The sequence below is a fragment of the Carlito syrichta genome, unplaced genomic scaffold, assembly GCF_000164805.1.
Source record: "Carlito syrichta isolate Samal-C Ts95f unplaced genomic scaffold, Tarsius_syrichta-2.0.1 Scaffold308491, whole genome shotgun sequence".
NCBI lineage: Eukaryota > Metazoa > Chordata > Mammalia > Primates > Tarsiidae > Carlito > Carlito syrichta.
Window position 1 is genome coordinate 619,261 of NW_007252587.1, and position 21,514 is coordinate 640,774.

Consider the following 21,514-nt stretch of genomic DNA (forward strand, 5'->3'; position numbering starts at 1 on the left):
ACCCCTTATTAACAAGGGTGCCTGAACGATGCACATTTGTATACCTAACCCTTAACTGTACCCCACAATTTTATAATAAAAAATATGTTTAAAAAAATGCTTTAAAAATATATAGATATAGTGCTATGCTTGTGTAAGATATTACTGTTAGGGTTGATGCTTTGATTGTAATCAAATAATAGCTAATCAGAATCTACGTGGAAATACCCAGTCGGGTATCAAAACAATATCTGATGTTTTGGGGGTAAATTTCTGATTTAGAAAACAGTATGAGCTTCTTTTATTTCTGGTAATCCTTTATATTTTGATAGACTTTAGCAAAGGTAATCAAACTTTCTTAACAAGGAAGCATAACAGTGCTTGAAAAGTCAAGATAAGTTATTCATTTTGGCTTATGTAACTGAGACTTGACACATTGAGTGTCAGGCATGCACTTTTGTAAACATTATTTTGCAAAGTGATTTTTTTTGTAATTTTAGGAAACAGATATTGATGACAGATATGGAGATCTGGATTCCAGAACAGATTCTGATATCCCAGAAATCCCACCATCCTCAGATAGAACCCCTGAGATTCTCAAGAAAGCTCTGTCTGGCTTGTCTTCAAGGTATGATTGGGTAGAGATGACTATATCTTGGTGCACGAGATAAGCTTGGAGGCAATACTTGTCTGTGTAATGAGTTTGACTCTTTGTAAATTTTGAAACTGTGAAATAGAAGATGCACAGCTCCTGTAATCCTTAACATCTTATGAAGTATGAGAAGGCCAAGTCTTAGATGTTAACTGGTGATGGTCGTAGAGATGGAGAATACAGACCTGGGGGTCTTGTCTCGGGCTGTGGACTGTCAGAGCCAAAGCCAGTGATCTAATTACCATGTCAGGTTGTTTTTTTCTGTTGGTAGAACACATAATAAAGAAAATTCCATATTCTCTGTTCCCTATTTTTCAAATGTCAGACTGAAAAAGATAACTCTTTCCTTTTAACTGAGTTTAAAGTTATTTTTCTAAGACTTCACAGATCATTACCATTTTATATTTGTGCTATATTTAAAAATGTTTAATGACCACAACACTTCAGTTAATTTTGTGTTATTTCCCCTTATATGCTTTAGTTATATGAATTATAAAAATAATAAAAGCAAAGTAAATGTAAGCTTTTGTCCAGATATGTGAAATGTTGCATATTGGTGTAGAACAGTATTTTCTCAACTTTTTTTGACTATGTTGTACATTTTACATCATATCCTAAGACACACACAAATGTGTATTTCAACTGCTGCAAAAATGTTATGAAGTAATTCTTGCTGTTTCTGTGTGTGGTGCCCTCTGCTTGCTTTCTTTTCTTTCTTTTTTAAAAATTTCCTTATCAGATTTATTCATATAGTTTTAAATGAGAAAATGCCCAGTGCTTGAAGAATCCAGCAAAATTATTCTAACAATGTTTATAGAAAGGAAAAAAATTATAAGGCACTTACATTTTGTACCTCAACAAGAAAAGCAGAAATATTGATCTTTCAAGCAGTAATCATGTTACTGATTATTTCCACAACAAATCATTTAAAGAACAATTAAGCATGTGAACAGTTCTATGAGGTGCTCTCTGCTTTCCTTTCAGTTTGATGCTGTCCTTTGTTATTGAGCAAAAAATACTGGCTGCAACTTTCTAAATTGATTCAGTAGTAATCTGCAGTTTGAAAATCACTGGTTTAATCATATCTAGTCAGTGTAATATGAGTTTGTATCTTTTTTTACTTTCTGGAGGATAAATTGGTTCAAAGCAAAACTTTCATATTTTTTAACCAATAGAAACCTTTGCTGTCTATTTAAAAGCATAGTTATTATTTTAATAGTTTTTGTTCCCAGTTGTTTTCATGACCTAGTTCACAGACATACCTTTGCTCGAAAATCTCATCAGGTCTATCTCAGACCTGAAGTATTTTATAGTTAATATTCTATAAGAATGATGCTGGATTCCTGTGTGTCATTTGTAACAAGATCTTCCTTAATAATGAAGAATTTTTTTCCTGGTACAAAGTAACACTAGCAAATACCAGTGGCTAAAACATGCCAGAACTTACTTAGCATATATTAAGTGCTAGGCGCTGCTCCAGGCACTTTAAACATACTGAGTAATTTATTCTCACAGCAATGTAACACAGGTATATAAATGAGGAAACCGAGGCATGCAGATATTATCCATCAAGGGTCATGTGGCTTCAGCGCCCGTGTTCTTACCTGTGCTGTTTGACAGAATTGGTTTGAAAAAAATGAACGGTAGGTAGATAACAGTTTCAGTCTTCTCAAGAAACTTTTCTGTGGGGATTATGTGAATGTTGCAAAAATGTTTGTCTTATTTTTTTAATTCTGTTTTCTAATACTAAAAACAGATTGCCTTGCAGAGACTTAGAATGTATAGATATGGAAGATTAAAAATATAATTGCTTAAGAAATTTACATGACTTGTATGAAAAAATCCTATAATCCTCCTACCAGAACATTAACATTTAAAATACTTTTGTGTTAACTCCTTGAAGCTTTTTTCTTGTGCATTATGTGTGTGTGTGTATAAATGTAAAAATGGGATTGTACTGTTTTCTACCGTGCTGTTTTCATTTTCATTCCATGGTATTATTGGGGGCAACACTTCATGTGCTTAAATATACTTTCTGTCTATCTATCTAATTTATCTATCTGTTTATTTGTTGGTCTTACTGTAGAGCATCACCCAGGCTGGAGTGCAGTGGTGTGATCATGACTCACTGCAGCCTCAAATTTCTGGCCTCAAGAGATTCCCCTTCCTAAGCTTCCCAAGTAACTGGGACTATAATTGTGCACCACCAAACCTGGTTAATCTTTGTTTATTTTTTATTTTTTGTGGAGATAGTGTCTCTGTATGTTTCCCAGGCTGGTATCGAGCACCTGGCCTCAAGCAATCCTCCTGCCTCAGCCTCCAAAGTGCTGGGATTACAGGCATGAGCCACCATACCCAGCCAGGAACATTTTTAATGGCTCATGATATGTTTTGTTGTCTGGCTGTAGGCCAGTTTATCCAACTGACCACCCATTCCTGTGCATTTAGTTTATTACTACATTTTCACAATTTAGCATTACATGTTAAACATTTTTTTTGTAGCTGACTTTTTTTTAGCATACATAATTATTTTCTTAGGATAAAATCTTAAAGATGAAATTGCTTGGTCAAGGTTTATACCCATTTTCAAAGCTTTACTCTTTACTCCCCCAAAAAAGCATTGGCTGCTGGAATTGAGAGGCCGAAAGGGTCTTCATTCACTTGATAAGTTGTCCTGTCTATTTCTTGATCTGCGTGTGGGAGAATACTCATCAGCCAGTTAAGTTCAGCTTTCTCCTCTAGTGAAGCTCTTCTCTAGTGGACATTTGGCAGTGTGTGGGGACATTTTAGCTTATCACACCGAGGAAGAGGGTGCTACCGACCTGGTGGGTAGAGGCCAAGGAAGCTACTAAGCATCATCACAGGGCAGCCTCTCTCAACAGAATGTTGCTAGTGTTGAGTTTGGAGAACCCTGGAATTACCCAGGTGTAGCCTTACTCAAGCGCCTATGCTTTGTAATGCCAAATGCCTTCTCTCTGGGAACCTGCACACTTTCTGTTCACTTCTGCCAACATTTCTTTTCCTTTCTTTTTTTTTTCTTCTCTAGAGACAGGGTCTTGATGTGTTGTCCAGCCTGGTCTTGAACTCCTACACTCAGACAGCCCTCCTGCCTTAGCCTCTCAAAGTGCTGGAATCACAGACATAATCCATCACACTGAGCCTTTTTTTATTTATTTTATTTTTATTTTTTTTGAGTTGGAGTCTCACTCCGTCTCCCAGACTGGAGTGCAGTGGCCGCTCCCGGCTACCGCAGCCTCAACCTGCTGGGCTCCGGGGATCCTTCCGCCTCTGCCTTCCAAGTAGCCGGAACTACAGCGCTCGCTACCATGCCCGGCTGATTTTTTGATTTATTGTAGAGATGAGGTCTCGCCAGGTTGCCCAGGCGGGTCTCGAACCCACGGGCTCAGGCAATCTACTTACCTCAGCCTCCCAAAGCGCGGGATTACAGGCTGAGCCACCGAACCTGGCTATTATTTTTTATGTTTTTAGTCACAGGTCTTGCTCTGTTGCCCAGGTGGGATTACAGTGGTACAATCATAGCTCACTGCAGTCTCGAACTCCTGGACTCAAGCAGTCCTCTCTCCTAAGAGATGGACTTTCTCAAAACTCATGCTCTCTGCCAGGTGGCCCACAAAGATTCTACTTATTCTTTAGTACTGTCTCTGGCTTCTAATTCTTGCCAGCCCAGGTTCTTGTTGACTCATAATCATGGGTCTCGAGGAAAATACTTTTTGAAAACCTCATCAGCCGGGCTCGGTAGCTCAGCCTGTAATCCTGTGCCTTTGGGAGGCTGAGGTGAGTGGATTGCCTGAGCCCGCGGGTTCGAGACCCGCCTGGGCAGCGAGACCTCATCTCTACAGTAAATCAAAAATCAGCCGGGCGTGGTAGCGTGCGCCTGTAATGCCGGCTACTCGGAAGGCTGAGGCAGAAGGATCGCTGGAGCCCAGCAGGTCGAGGCTGCGGTGGCCGGGGACGTGCCCCTGCACTCCAGTCTGGGTGACAGAGTGAGACTCCAACTCAAAAAAAAAAAAAAAAAAAGAAAAGAAAACCTCATCATTACTTTGAAATAAAAACCACATAATAGTTATAGTAACAATAAGGCACTGTATACCACATAACTAATTTGAACAACAAATGTGTTACTACTTAAGATAATTACTTAAGAACACTGCTTAGGCCGGGTGAAGTGACTCACACCTGTAATCCCAGCTCTCTGGGAGGCCAACATGGGAGGACTGCTTGAGCCCAGGAGTTCAAGATTGGCCTGGACAGCATAGAGAGACCTTGTCTCTATAAAAAAGAAAAGAAAACAAAACCATACTGCTTAATCATATACTTCGAAAAAACCAAGCTCTTATGGATCCTGGGGACATTGGATTGTATTGAGTTCCTTTACTCAAAACAATCTGTGGGGTGGGGCTTTGGTGTGATGACGTAAACCTAGAATTAAGGCTTTCCCTAATGTGATCATTGTAGCCAGGTAAATGAAAGTGAGAGTTTTGAATTCAGAACCAGATCATCCTCTGTTTTTTAGTAGCAAGGACTTCCTCCCCCCTGCCCCCCACATATTATGCTCTGTTTTGGATTCAGTACTCATCTCCAAAAGATGACTTTTAGTTACAGCACCAGTGGATATATTCTCTGTGTTTAAGTGTCTGTTAATCTTTTTTGTGCTTAACTTTTTATTAGGTATTCTTGGGAGATATGGAGGAAAGTCACTTAAATTAAAATAAGGGAATTAAGTCTTTTAATCTTGTTGAGAGAGGGAAATTTTTCTGTGAAGGAAAATAGCTATATAATAAAAACTGGATAGAATTATGTTCTTTGAGGGCCAGTTTTTGGTTACCATAGAATTTTGGGATGAGATAAAGTGAGTAGGTTCACTCTTTAAAATCTCTGGTTCTCAGCAGCTACCATTCTCTGAAGTTCAAAGCCAGACTTTAGAGGCATACCTGGGCGTTGGCAGCACCCATCTGGGACTGATTTTTTTTTGATACTTCTGTGCTCTTCTCCAGAAGAAATTCTTCATAATTCCAAGTCTGAGAATCAGTTCTAAAGGGGGTCTAAACATTGCTTCTGGATCTCCCACAGTCAGAACAGGATTATTATCCAGGGGGCTTATGGCTCTTCATTCACCTCTGACTAGATATTTGCCCAGCCCAGTTTCCTAGTTCATTCATTAATCCTTTTTTAAAATTAATTCACATTTATACCTGTAAAACTTAGTGGAATCTTTCAGTCATAGTGTTTTTTACTCTATCCCCATTTTTAGACCTGCTACCAATTTACATGGTTTGCTAAACAGTAGCAGGAAATTCAGTTGTGTAAGTTGAATTTGACTACCTCACGAAAACCCTTGGAAGCTCGAAAAAAAGTGTATGGACTTAATGTCATTGACATTTTAGACCCTTGAGCACAGAAGTGACCGAATGAAAGGGGCATCTGAAAAGTAGTAGTTTGTTGGAGCTATCAAAACCATGTAGGAGAGGGGCTGGAAGCAAGGGATGTAATCAGCAACTTACACATGGATAAAATCAGCTAATGTTTCTGTTCTAAGAAGGGAATGAGAACCTGTGCCTAGAAAACAGTGCATGTATGCTATCAGACTTTGAGTCAAAACCTCTTGTAGCATAATTTAAATGCTATCATTTGCATTGATAAAAATCACAAAAGTCTTTTTAAAAAGCAACAGCAATTTTAGATTCATCTCTGAATCATTATCTGCATGGAGGTGCATTCAGAATCACCATCCATGCATTTGAATCATTCTGGATTTTTCATACAGTGGCTGCCAGTATTTTTAGGACATCATCACATAAGGAGGGATAGTATTTGTATGGTATGCTGGGATGAAGTGTGAGACTCCTGGTGGCGGGAAGGAGGGGCAGCTGGATGTTCTAAGTCAAGGGAACTCAGTTCTTAGCACAGCAGAAACCAGCTAGGTATACTAGCAGAGGAGGTCTGCTCAAGGAATAAGGAATGACCCAAGGAAAGGAAGCAGGACTTGACCAGTAGTAGGATGAGTCCTCTATCATCCTTATCCTAAGTGACCCACCTCTCAGGTCAGTGGTGCCTTGCTCCTTTATCTCACTGAACTCTTTCCTGTATTATCTTTGATGACATTTTCTCATTGACAGGCCATGCTGTCTGTAAGTCATTATCATTTTCATTGACCAGCCTGAAGAACTGAGCCTCATCTTTTTTAGGGTGTTTGCACCTGTCTTGTTCTTCCTCCATGTGCTCCCTCATGGGTTGTATGACCTTCACAGCCACATGGACCACCCAACTCCCTAACCTCATGGTCCAGTATCACTCACATTAAACAGCAATTATTTTCTTTCTTTGGCTAATGTACATTTAAAATATAGTTTCTCTCTCAGTGAGTAAATGAATGTTGTTTTGTTTTTGTTTTGTTGTTTCTTGTTATTATATAAAGTAAAATAGAAGAGTCTTAAAGTTTAATTAGGGAAAATTCCAGCAACTCAACACTGAAACAACTCCAAAAAACTTTAAATACTAACTTTACAAACATTTTCTTTGTAGGTGGAAAAACTGGTGGATTCGTGGAATCCTTACTCTAACTATGATTTCACTGTTTTTTCTGATCATCTCTATGGGATCCTTCATGCTGATGCTGCTTGTAAGTCTTTGACACATATGACTGAAGTAATTTGAACATGTCATTAAAAGGAGGGTATCCAAGGCCTAGTAACAGTTTATTTGTCCCTTTATATACATGAGGGGACCCCCCAAAAACCTGGAATTAATTTATTGAAAAGTGTGTGTATTTATTCTTATATGTTTAAACTTCAATTACTTTCAAAGTACTCTCCGTTTGATGCAATACATCTATTGAGACATTTCTTCCACTGCTCAAAACAGTTTTTGAATTCATCAGTTTTGATGCCATTTAGTGCTTTGCCATTTTTTGTTTCATCACTTCCATAACAGTAAAATGTTTCCCTTTAAGGAATTTTTTCATCTGGGGAAAAAAAGGCACTTGTGGTGAGATTGAGTGAATAGGGAGGGTGGGGTATAGGTGTCATGCTGTTTTTGGTAAAAAAACTGAGAACACTCGGTGAGATGTGGCCAGGTTGTTCATGTAAATCATCCATCATGAAATGGGCAAACACATTGAAAGAATTTCCAAAAAAAAATTTCACTGAAGGCTCTCACAACAATGCTAGCTGGTACACTGATGCCGATGGGTCCCTAGAATGCTTACTTAGTGGGGGAAGCCTGTACTACAAGCGCCCTGCCCTCCAAAAGATAATCCCAGGTTTTTTTGAGTCTTCCTTCATATCTTCAAGTTCATGAAATGATCTGAACTAATCTCTTCTATTTGCAAAATGACCAATGTGCTCACTCAGCAGAAGCTAAATTTGTGTAGTCGATATATGTCTTTGTGTCCAACATTGTGCCAAGCATTAAATATGACAGAAACACACTCATACAACTTCCATGTACATGACTACTAGCTTCCATGATTTCAAGGAATTAAGTGTAACAGCAGAGACATACATGGAACCATGTGAATACATGGAATGGCAAATAAGTCCTGTGATAGAACATGCTCAGAGGGCACAGTAGAAGAAAGCACCTGGTTCAGCCTGAGGGAGAGATGAGGAAGAGCTTCCAGAAGAGATGATGCCAAAGCTGAGTCCTGCAGACTGGACAGGAAAAGCCATGCCAGGAGGGCATCATGGGTGGGGCACGGAGGTAATGAGAGGACGTGGTCCATTGGAAGATCTGCAGGACTCAACTTTGTGCAGGGTGTCCAGGAGGAGACTTGAGATGCAGGGAGAGGCCATGTTCCACATAGTGACATTTTTGGTCAATGACAGGCTTCATCTACAGCCATGGCCCCATAGGATTATAATGAAGCTGAAGAATTCCTCTCACCTGGTATTTGTGCTCTAAGTGCTGACAGTATTCATCACGGTGCCATGCCATACAGGTTTGTAGCCTTGGTGTGCGGCAGACTAGACCACCTAGGTTGTGTAAGTGCACTCTGATGTTGACAGAAGGATGAAATTGCCTAACAGTGCATTTTTCCAAGCATATCCCCATAGTCAAGCAACACATGACCATGTATATAATTACAAACTATAGTAAGTGCTTAGGAAAAAGGCTGATGCTGTTCTAGCAGAGACTTCCCGGGGGCTTTGTGCCAAGCATCTGCACCATGCTGTGAAGGTTGAGCAGGAGTCCTCCGGGTGACGGAGGAGGAGCCTAGGGGAAGCATCCTCACTGGTGGAAGACTTCTTGTACCCAAGCCTTGGTAGCTACAGAAACTTGAAACATGCACAGCCCAAAGTGTTGGGGCTGAGAAGGAGGCATGCATTTATTTAGCATGTTGCCAAGTGCCTGCTCTCGGGGGTGGACTATACCCTTCTTGGTTGTTATTATTTCTTCTTCATCTTTCAGCTTCCTCTTACATACTCGCCTCCTTGACTTCTGGCCCTGCTTGTCCACTTGGAAATGTGTTGATCTGTCTCACCAGCTTCCCTCTCCACCCTTGTTCCTGTTCATAGCTCATGAGCAACGTGATATGACTTTCCTATTGTTTTATAAAAGAATAAGCTTTGAATTGAAATTAAACACAATAAAAAAATTCCATCAACTCCCAAAACCACTGAAAGCTGCTCTGAGAGGCACCAGAAAGTCTCTTTCACTTTTCTTTCTGTCCTCTCATTAATTTTGTACTTCCTTAGGGGATATCAAGATAATGAAAATGAATATGACATTGCTTTCTTTGTTCTGTTTAATTTGCTGACATCTTAAAGTGCTTTTTTTCTTAAGAAAGAAACACGGATAATGGATAGGAGAGACTTAATGTGAAGGCAGAGGACAGAGTCTGAAAGCCAGGTGCGCTGACGTGGGCAGTTGTCTAGATATGATCCCAGGGCTAAAATGCCAGGGACTAAAATGACCACCACCAGCCTCGGCCCTTGGGCATGTAAGAAATGAGTGTGTGCAGAGCACTCCTCAGTGCCATGTAGCAGGTGAGCAGGCTTGGGAAAGAAGGGAACAGGTAAAGGCCAGGAGCTCCGCAAGGCTTTGTGGGTGAAGGGCCCTTTGCATGGGGCCTATGCAGTCTAAGGAGCCCTGGGAGTCAAGGTCCCAGTGGCTGGGTGTGTCAGAAGAAGGTGCTTTTTCCTTGAGGACAGGGCCTTTGAACCTGGAGAAATAATTGGGGGTCAGATTCTAAAGGCCCTAACTGTACTATTGGTTTTATTTAGGAAGCAGCAAGGAGCCATTAAAAACATCGGAGATCATTTGAGTTATCATTACTCTTTAGAAGAAAATTTTGATCTCAGATATTAGAAACCAGCAGTATCCTAAATACATTAACGTAAACTGGCTTGGTGGGCATCCCTGTGAATAAGTTACATTTTTCTCCATACTAAACTGTTGAGTATGATTACAAGGGGCAAGGATTTGTGGGTACAGAATATTTTTAACAACTTTTTTATGACAAAATTCAAAACACTTTTAAAACATGCATACGTGTGAACTCTGATTTTTTTTTTTTGAAAGAGAATCAGAAGCATGTCTAAAGTACTTGGGCTTTCTTTATTTTTTTCTACTATGAAAGGGAAACATGATTTTATTACAAGTTAGTTGCTTTGATGTGTTTGTAGAAATTGCATCAATGCATTTGATAAAAATAAAAGCCCTTTAGTTCTATGAAGCATGGCTTTGCTATTTTATGTTAACATTGACTGTTGTCCCAGTCTGTAATTATTTTTGTTAAAAAATGACTTTTTATGTACTATACAAATGTTATTTGGATAACAGCATTTGAATTTCCTCTTGTCTTTTTATTATAATGCATTCATGACTTTTTCTTGAAAATCTTATTTGTAGTAGTTTGGTGTTATATTTCTTTATCACGTGACTGAAGGGACATATTTACTTTTGATTGGACATGTAATAGGTATAATAGAAAAAGATAGCTTAAGACTATCTCGAATGGTAGGTTTGGGAGAGCAAATCTGTGGAAACCTTAAAAAAAGAAATCCCAAATATATTCTTAGACAGAGTTTGGTAAACTTTTTCTGTAAAGGACCAGATGGTAATATCTTAAGGAGCTGCATATGTTTCTATCACATAATCTTTGGTTTTTAAAAACTCTTAAAAGAGTAACCTCTTTCAGGTCTCCTGCTGTGGGAGCTTTTCTGTCTTCTTAATAAATCCTACCTTCTAAAGGAAAAAGAAAAACAAAACAAAAACTCTTGAAAAATACAAAAATCTATTTTTGGCTCAGAGACTGTATAAAAACTAGCCCTTGGGTCTGCTCTCTAGAAGGTGAAAAAGTTAGTTTACCATAGTCACAAAGTTTTCAACACTTAGTTCACAGTAGTAAGTCGTCCAACTTGCCACTTATTCTTTGGTTCTTGGAATTGTCTTAAGCCAAGCACTGGATATGATGCTACGTCTTAAGAAATTACCTTCACTCAGATCGGTGGGTGCATCAATTTGAAGGACTACTGAATAGAACATCAAAAAGAGATGCCCATTTAATAGGCATGTATTAAGGAAACTGCATAAATGAACTGCATAAACTCCATGGACCGGCCAAAGTGGCTGCACATGTAAATGGCTGCTTAAATTTGCCAAGGTTTTACAGCTAGATTTACCAGAGAGCAACTGGCCTTGGGAGAGTTGGCATGGCTGGTTGGATGAAAAGACAGTGCCGGTTCCAGGGTGTCTGATTATAGAAAATGTTTTAACTGCTTGTTGTGACAATACCTTTATGCTTTGTGAGTGTAACAAAATGTATGGTTAAAAATAAGTGTATATAAGCAAAATTTCATATGTGAGATATAATGGACAAATTGGATAAAAAGTTTCTTCATCTTGAGAAGGACAATCTCAAGAAATGAAAGAAAATGAAGGATAAAGTCTAGTCATCTAGAATCAACTTACTGTATCTTTCAGACTTTAAACTCCCATGCCACCCCTACCCTAGGGAAGGATCTTTCAAGTCTTTTTTTGAGTAAAACATCATTTGCTTACCCCTCTGGGTCGTCACTTCATTTTAGATATATTGACTATTGCATTTTTGCTACTGACATTTAGAATAATTAAAAATGGGTAGATGAAGATTTTTAACATACACGTGATAAGAAGCTGCTCTATTAAATGATTAAGCACAGATGTAAACACTGAGAAATGTATGTCAATGTTTTCTCTTGGCTTCAGGTTCTGGGCATCCAAGTGAAATGCTTCCATGAGATTATCACTATAGGTTACAGAGTCTATCATTCTTATGACCTACCATGGTTTAGAACACTAAGTTGGTAAGTACGCTTTAAACTGTTTCAGATGTGAAAATCTGATTTATTTCTAAGGTTTTTAAAGGAAGCATCCTAATCATCAATATCCATTCAGTTTACCTTATAGATTGATTTTGGAGAAAGAGAAGTCAAAGAATGTAATTGAATTTTGAAAAGAATAAAATTACCTTTATCTTTCCCATTGCAGCTCAACATTTTTTATATTTCATATTTATGTCTTTATAAATATATCTAATTTATATTGAATATAAACACCATTCTTGTCCTTCAAAAAAGTATTAAACAGCTGGGCACAGTGGCTCAAGCTTGTAATCTCAGCACTTTGGGAGGCTGAGGCAAGAGTATTGCCTGAGCCCAGGGGTTCGAGATCAGCCTGGCAACTTGGTGAGACATCATCTCTACAATAAATTTTTAAAAATTAGCCAAGTGTGGTGGCACATGCCTGTAGTTCCAGCTACTGGGAAGGCTAAGGCAGAAGGATTGCCTGAGCCCAACAGCTCGAGGCTGTGTTGACCGTGAGTGTGCCACTGCACTCCAGCTTGGGTGACAGAGTGAGACTCCAACTCAAATAAATAAATAAATAAATAAATAAACACTAAACATTGTATTGGGCACATGTTTATATCCTTTACTGTAGTTATTTTAGCAAAAGGTTTACTCATGATTTTGCTTTATTTCCCTTCAATTGACATGAGGACATACAAAATATTGTATATATAAAAATGCATACAAAGTTAGGAAAAAAAAATCACCAAATGATTTAACATTTAAAATCTTTAAAAAACTTTATGGGCTGGGCTTAGTGGCTCAGCCTGTAATCCCAGCACTTTGGGAGGCCAGGCAAGTAGATTGCCTGAGCCCATGGGTTCGAGACCAGACCATCTTGGCAAGACCTCATATCTACAATAAATCAAACATTAGCCAAGTATGGTAGTGCGCTCCTGTAGTTCCGGCTACTTGGAAGGCTGAGATGGAGGGATTGCCAGAGTCCAGACGTTGGGGTGGCCGTGAATGTGCCATTGCACTTCTAACCTGGGCCACGGAGTGAGACTCCAACTCAAAAAAAATTTAAAATAAAAATAAAACACTTAATGGGTATAAGTCATATCTGTGAAGACTTTGACCAGGAGACATGATAATATAATAGTTCATATTTAACCTAAGTGGCCATGCCTTTTAATAGAGTTGATTAGTGTCAGCCAAGGAACTAGTGTCTTATTAAAGCACTATTCTTTTAGAATAGTCAAAAAGAAGTTTCTTGATTTTGATGATAGCTAATTTTTTCCCGCTAGCAGGTTTCTTCTCGATTGGCAAAGTGTACAGAAAATGTTTAGATAGGTTAGGTAATTGGAGAATAATAAAATGTGAAACCATGCAGGATTGACTCTTAAGTGTAGAAAAAAAGATAAATCAGATGGGCTCTGGTTGCAGAAGGCTTCATAGAAGAGGTAGTAGATAAGCTGGCCCTGGAAATAAAGACAGACTTTGGACAGAGAAGAGTTGGGGCACTCTATTCAGGTTGGGGCACTAGCACCTGTCAGTTTCTAGATGTGGGATGGACATACCATGTTCTATTGATGGTAAGGCATTCTGGGCCTACCTGAGCAGAAAGGATTTATTAGGGAATAGTGGGTGAACAGTGGATTAGTTAGTGGACTACGTCAAGTCTTGATCACCCTACACAGGAGTCAAAGTCAGTGTCCATTGAAAAAACGGGAGGATGATAATGTAGTTGGTGAAAACGAGAATACCTCCCCTTTACTTTAGCGTCTAATTCACGAGAACCAAAGAGAAATCACCTCTCTCCCTTCCATAGCTCTGCTAGCCAGCTAGTACTCTGCCCTTCAAAGGACGAGGCCCAGAGGAGCTCTGAGGCAGCGTTCTCCGCCCATTTCCTGGCTCACACAAGCTCTCACCAGCAAAATCTCAGTGGGTTCAACCTCTTCTTGGGGAGGGGACAGGTGAGATTTGTGCTGCTAGCTCCCACCGCGCTCAGCTGGCCAGTGTGTGCAGTGCAGGGGGAGGGGTTGAATTACCTTTTCCTTCCTTCCCTCTTAATGTTCCATAGGGAGATGAGAATTCATCTAAAGAACTCTATTATTAAAAAAGCACTAGAGCTATGGGGAGTTGGGAGCTAATTTTCGCTATGAACTTAATGCAGTGTGTGTGTGTGTTTGTGAAAGTGTGCCGAGGGGGAATATTGTGTGCGTGGGGGTGGAGGAGGGCGTTATTTTCTGCATCGTAATTTTCTATCTGTGACATCAGATTTTGAGCTAAACCGGGCTTGGTGGCTCAGCCTGTAATCCCGCGCCTTTGGGAGGCTGAGGTGAGTGGATTGCCTGAGCCCGCGGTCGAGACCTGCCTGGGCAACTTGGCAAGACCTCATCTCTGCAATAAATAAAAAATGAACCAGGTGTGGTAGCCCGCGCCTGTAATTCCAGCTACTCAGAAGGCTGAGGCGGAAGGACCCCCGGAGCCCAGCAGGTCGAGGCTGCGGTGGCCGGGAGCGGCCACTGCACTCCAGTCCTCCAGTCTGGGTGACGGAGTGAGACTCCAACTCAAAAAAAAAAGATTTTGAGCTAAATAAAATGAGCTATATTCAGTAAATGTTTGTTGATGGATAAATTTGAAATTAAGTTTAAAACAGGGAAAGCGCATTATGATAGAATATACCTTGAATTGGTCTTCTGCCCTTGATTTTGATCTTTGTGTCATCATCAGAATGTAGAAAATAATTCTGTTGAGTTTGAGAGGAAGGAAAGCCTCAAATATAAAAAAACAAATTGTTTTTAAACTACAGGTACTTTCTGCTGTGTGTAAACTACTTTTTCTATGGAGAGACAGTAGCTGATTATTTTGCTACATTTGTTCAAAGAGAAGAACAACTTCAGTTTCTTATTCGCTACCACAGATTTATCTCATTCGCCCTCTATCTGGCAGGTAAGTTAAGGAAAATACTCTGTATCATTATGTAGCTAGCATATTTTCCATGTTTATTTTTATTTATGTTATTTAAATTCACAGTGTCCTTTATTTGTTACATTTTTATTCTAGCCTTTCTTTTTAATCATTTCCTATGTATAAAGCTATTTCTTTCAAATACTCCTGACTGATGACTTAAGAAAATACTTATTAAAAGTCACCCCATATATCTGAAAATTTTGACTGCTAACTGTAGTAAAGAAACTTTTAAATATATAGTGATTATTAACCAAATGTAATTTACAAAGAAATTTTTACACACATATTGCTTGATTTGTTCCTAAGAAATAGAGCTTTTTCATATAGAATGAATTAGGCCAATTAGTTTTCCAGACATGGTTTATTACATATGCAACTTTGTGTATAGTACACTGTGCCACGTATTTTTATTATTTTAAATTAAAAATTAGATTTTTAGGGTAAACTTAGAATTAACAAATTTATTTTCCATAAAATTTTACCAATCTTAAAATAAACTGTAAGAAATTGATTTTATCACATACTTTTTGTTATTTATTTGTTTATTTTTAGTCAGAGTCTCACTCTGTTGCCCAGGTTAGAGTGTGGTGGCATGCTCACGGCCACCACAGCCTCGATTTGCTGAACTTAGGCGATCCTTCTGTCCCAGCCTTCCAAGTAGCTGGAACTACAGACGTATGCTACCATGTCTGGCTGATGTGTTGTTTTTTTTTTTAATTGTAGAGATGAGGTCTCACCAAGTTGATCAGGCTGGTCTCAAACCCCTGAGCTCAGGCAATCCTCTTGCCTCAGCCTCCTAAATTGCTGGGATTACAGGCTTGAGCCGCCGCGCCCAGCTAACAGCCAGATTGCTTATGTGAATTCTGGTCCCACCATTGACTAGATGAGTAAACATTGGGTTATTTAGTTAATTTCTTAGTGCATCAGTTTATTTGTAAAGTACTTAGAACAGTAACTGGCACTATTTAAATATTGTTATTATTTTCACTTTGAAAGGAGGAGATGAAGTTTTTCTGAGTTTTTACCTTAACTGTTAATAGTCATTGTTTTAGCTCCTAGAAATTTCTTAGTAAACACATTTTTCTTGTTAGTACAATTTTGGAAACTGAATGTAGTATAGGCACTTCCTTTCCATTTCTTGTTAACCCAAAAATATAAGCCAGGCACTATGGCTCATACCTGTAATCCCAGCAATTTGGGAGCCGAAGTGAGAGGATTGCTTTGAGCCCAGGAGTTTGAGATCCACGTGGGCAACATAATGAGACCTCGTCTCTACAAAAAACAAGAAAAATTTAGCTGTACATGGTGGCACCCGCCTGCAATCCCATCTGCTTGGGAGACAGGCAGAAAGATTGATTGAGCCTCGAGGTTGAAGCTGTGGCGAGCTGTGATCCATCCACTGCCCTCCAGGCTGGGTGACAGAGTGATGCCCTGACTCAAAAGATAAAATAAAGTAAAAATTAAAAATACAGAGCATGTGGGAAACATGTCCATCCTTTAGAAGTATTCTATTCTGACTGGGTGCGGTGGCTCACATCTGTAATCCCACCACTTTGGGAAGCAGATGTGAGAGGATTGCCTGAGGGGTTCGAGACCAGCCTGGGCAACTTGGCAAGACCTTGTCTCTGCAATAAATAAAAAAATTAGCCAGGTGTGGTGGCACGAACCTGTAGTTACAGCTACTTAAAAGACTGAGGTGGAAGGATTGCCCAAGCCCAACCAAGCTGTGGTAGCTGTGAGCATACCACTGCACTCCAGCCTGGGTGAGAGAGTGAGACTCCTACTCAAAAACAACAACAACAACAACAACAACAACAAATATATATATATATATATATATATATATATATATATATATATATACACACCATTCTGTTCAGTAATTATAATGTTATTCTCCATGGTGCTCCGACTTTAATAACATCTTCTCTAGTTTCTAGGCCTTCTAACTCTGCAAAACCAGAGAGTGAAACACAATCTGAAATCATGGCAGTTTTCAGAGAATTGTTTTGGTTATTTGGGGAAGGAAGGCATACATTTTCTAAAGGATTTTTCTCCTTTTACATTCAGATTTTTTGTTCAGTGCAGTTTTCTGAATTTATTCCTTCATTTAAAAAAATCTTACTGATATAGCTACAGAAAGTACATTCATAGAAATAGATATTGAAAAATATTTCGGCCATTACCTTGCTAGACTCTGGTGTGGCCATGTGCTCTTTGAGCTTTGGCTGTCACCATGCTTCCTGGCTTTGGTCCCCTCCCCCACCTTGGGGAGGTATATCTCTCTCCCTTCTCTTTCTCTAATTTACTTTTAAATAAACTTTTCTTGCTTAAAAAAAAAAAATTTCTACTCTTTTGAGTATTTGGTATTCATTTGGAGGTAGTTGGTCCATTTCAAATTCTGACCAGTATGAAGGATTATGATCTTAGAGAGATTACTATGATTGGTATCAACTAAGAAGAGCATACTAAAAATTTGAAGAGTAAAACACTTGCCTCTTGGAGACTGATCATTTTGTCTCACTTACCAAACCAATAATCTTAATTTATTTTGTTAACTGTAAGGTAGAATCTGAGATGAATTCTTTCCTATTAAAGAAGAGAAGAATGTAGTGTTTTCTCAGTTTACATTTAAAGTGATAAGACTTCCTTTCTGGTATTTTGAGTTTTAATAATAATATTAGCAAGAAAAGTGTCTATGATATCTTCTATTATTGAACACCAGAATTTCTTTATTTCATGTGATTATAAATATTTAATAACAATCATGATTAAATAAAATAGAAATCATTTGTATCATATGTGTGTGTGTGTGTGTGTGTGTGTGTGTGTGAGAGAGAGAGAGAGAGAGAGAGAGAGAGAGAGAGAGAGAGAGAGAGAGAGAGACATATACCAGTTTCAGGCTGGGTGCTATGTCTTGTACCTGTAATTCCATCACTTTGGGAGCCCAAGGAGAAAGGATTACTTGAACTCAGGAGTTCAAGACCAGCCTGGACAACATAGTGAGACCTTGTCGCTACAAAAAAAATTCAAGAAATTAACTGAATGTGGTGGTGTGCACCTGTAGTTCCAGTTACTCGGGAGACTGAGGCAGGAAGATCGCTTGAGCTCAGGAATTTGAGACTGCATTGGCTGTGACTCCAGCCTGGGTGACAGAGTGAGACCCTGACTCAAAAAAAAAAAATCATTTTCAAAAGAATGATAATGTAAACAGCATCCTTGCACCCCACTACTTTCAGAGTTGTTCCTTTTCTTAAAGTAATAATGCCTGTCCTAATTTATTTTAGGAATTATCTATTGACTTCCTTTTACAATCCCTTTCATTCCTCCATACTCAGTTTTTCATAGCATCATATACATTTTTAAATAGGTTCCTAGAATATCACTTGCTGTAGAGCTGAGTAGTGTCTATGATTATATTTCCATTCTTTTACTTTTTGTTTTTCCTGAACTGAGTAAACTGCCTCACCTCTTTTCTGTATTTATTAATTCTGGTGTAGAGATCCTTAATTTTTCGTTCAGGTGTGTCCCGTGTCTATTGTTAGTTTTAAAGATGTTCACACAAATCAGATAGTGTATCAATTCTCTTTTTTCCTGGAGACCTCTGTGCCAGAGACCTCTGCGTTCCTATTCCTGTTAACTGTCCTTAGGACTTAGGCCTCCTGTTTTTTCCATCCCATGCCTTTCATTGCTTGGTTAACACCCTCTCTGCTGAAAGCATGGCCTACAATAATTTCTTATGCAAGGATGCATCGAAGGTAAATGTCTTATGTTCATTTATTACTAAAGATATTTATAGTCCATTCTCACAACTGATTGCTTTGGCTTGGGCTCACATTTACTGTTAGACTTTGACTTGATACTCCAGTGCAGAAGCCCAGGCTTCATCCTTGCCTTCCACTTGGCCTTTTCTGCTTAGTTTCTTTAGAAAATATCTTTAGTCATACTGATATCTCAGCTCTGCTAAAAGTTACCCATCTGTTTTCCAGCTTCCAAACTTTGCAGACCATTTTTTTCCTTTTATTTTCTCCTTGACGTTTCTTCACTTCTCTTAGTTCTTGTGGGGTTTCCCCTTAATTTCTCTCAATGTTATTTTGTGAGATACCAGGACAGAATACAAGCTACCATTTTAAAATAAACATCCTTGCCTAGTTTTTAAAGTTTTTCCTTTGCCTTAAAACAACAATTTGCTGTTTTCCTCCATGGTCCTGTAGATTGACTGGATCTCACCAGGTGGTTCTCACTCATCTGGCTGCAGTCAGGTGTAGGCCTGTGCTCAGGGTTTTTACATCTTGAGTGGGTGAGACATCCAAGATGGCCCGCTCTCACAGCTGCAGGGAGTTCTGGCTGCTGACTGGAACACCACTGGGTGGCCTTTCCACATGACTTGGATGGCACAGGAGCCCGGCTTCTTATGGGGAATGTGTCAAGCACGTGTTTTAAGAGTTCTACACTATTTTTTTTTTAGGTGATTTTGAAAAATGGAAACATATATCCATAGTAAAAATTTAGACAAAAAAAAAAACCTATTCAGTGGTACTTGATTCCTACCTCAGAGCCTTGCTTACACTCTACAGGGCTTACTACTCTTATTCCAGACATTTTCTTGGTATTTGAGCTTGTGTGTTTATATCCCTCTCCCAATTTCCTTATACAAATAAAAGTATATTATTCTGCACCTATTTTTTCCTTATTGTAGCTTGTAGATGGTTTTATGTTGGCACAGCTACTTCTGTCTCATTTCTCCCTATCTGCAGCTACACCTGTATTGATGTTCAGCAGTATCTGATGGGTAGAATGTCAGCATGTAAGGTGACTACTGTTTTCTTGGCTATTTTCCCCTTTGTGGTTTGCCATAACTGAAAGTAGCTGAGGACAACGTCTCAACTGAGTGGAGACAGATAGTATAATTTGTTTGCTTTATTGTTTCTTTTCACACATTTCATATATGATAGCCTTCCCATCAGCTCCTTTTTAGTAATTGTCTGTTTCATACATTAATTTTGGACTCTATTTTATAAAATACAATGGATATTTCTTTTTTCTAACAATACATGGCTTTCTGCCATAGGCATATTTTATACCACTTGCTATTTTAGACTCATAAAATCACAGAAACTTATTGAAAGTATCAGAGTCGTTGTGTCAACAAACGTTTGAGTACTTTTCTAATGCTGGGTACTATGAATGGCATTGAGAATATAAAGGGAAATAGAGTCAATCTTGTGCCTTCCAGGTCTTGGGGCTGGGGAGGTGCGAGTCTTCCAGTTCATTGCTGAAATGTGAATAAGGTCTGGCAGGAACAGGAGGAGGAGGGTGGAGGGCCATTGAATGGGAAGGCCATAGAGAGCTTTTGAGCAGAAATGACAGATATGAAAAGTAGAGAACATGCAGGCAACTGCCAGGTGGAAAGTGGGGGAACAGCTGTGCAGATAAGGAAATGGGAAGATTGCATGTTCTGGGCTGTGGCAGGCATTAAATGTTGGAAAGGGAAGGCAGATAGGAGTCACATCTTGAGAAAGTTTGTATGTCATGGAAAATGTGTGGGCTTCAACCGTCGGAAACCATTGGAGGTTTTTAAGCTAAGCAGTGACATAACCAGATTTGTACTTAAATGAAATGGGCTGGGAGATACTATCATGGAGACTAGATAGAAAGCAACTGCCATAAGGCATATTAAATATAGTGAGCGCCTAAACCCTGAAGGCTTGTAGTTAATACTAAGTGGGTCATACATTAGAAAATGAAAGTACCATGGGGTGATCCTAGAACCCAACTGCTATCTAATAACAGTCTATGAAAAATTGTTTTTGTGTTCCAGGGTATTGACTTAAAATGTACTTCTTTATTTGAGATAATTATATATTCATATACAGTTATAACCAAAATAGATCCTTTTTAACAATTTGCTCAGTTTTCACCAGTGGTAATATTTTGCAAAACTATAGTTTAATATCACACCAGGATGTTGACATTATTACAGTCCTACAAATATGTTTTTTGTTTGTTTGTTTTTTTGACATGGAGGTCCTGCTATTTTGCCCAGGCTGGTCTTGAACTCCTGGACTTAAGCAGTCCTTCTGCCTCAGTCTCCTGAGTAACTAGTATTACAGGTGTGCACCACTGCACCCAGCTCTACAAATATACTTTTAAAATGCAACCTTAGAGTAAGCTAGGAGCTACTGGGCTAAATGGTGAAACATCCAATATTGAACATGCATAGAATTTTGCGTCTATTATCATTTTAAGTGTGGCCTAAGTATGGACCTGTTAGATCCTAAGTGCCTGCTTTGTGTCTCTCTTGTTTGTTTAATTCCCAGAGCCCTGATCAGGGTCTAGCATTTAGATTCCCAATACATGTTTGTTGGATGCAGGATTAAAAGAGAACATGCACTTCCATCCACAGTGCTTCTTAGTGACATTTTCTTAGCTTCAGTGTTTTGTTTGCTGAGTCTTGAGGCCTTACTGGTGACTCTTGAAGTAGTTAGGAACATTCATGAGCTTAGTCTAGCAAATGGAATTAGACTTTACACCAGGAGAGAGGGCGTAGAAAGTGTGCTGTGCTGAGATATTTGTACCTTTCTTTCAAAGCGTGCTGTGGACATCTTTAGAACTCTTT

General features: G+C 39.0%; 1 protein-coding gene across 1 annotated transcript in view; it reads left to right on the forward strand.

The window, feature by feature from the left end:
• The first annotated feature begins 485 nt into the window (after positions 1-485).
• The window catches only part of CDS1 (CDP-diacylglycerol synthase 1), a 45,161-nt gene continuing 24,132 nt past the window's right edge, over positions 486-21,514 (forward strand). Inside the window, exons 1-4 of the mRNA XM_021716232.1 lie at positions 486-607; positions 7,175-7,271; positions 11,840-11,937; positions 14,735-14,874. Coding sequence (XP_021571907.1) covers positions 7,215-7,271; positions 11,840-11,937; positions 14,735-14,874 — 295 coding nt within the window. The 5' untranslated portion in view covers positions 486-607; positions 7,175-7,214. The remainder of the gene's footprint in view (positions 608-7,174; positions 7,272-11,839; positions 11,938-14,734; positions 14,875-21,514) is intronic.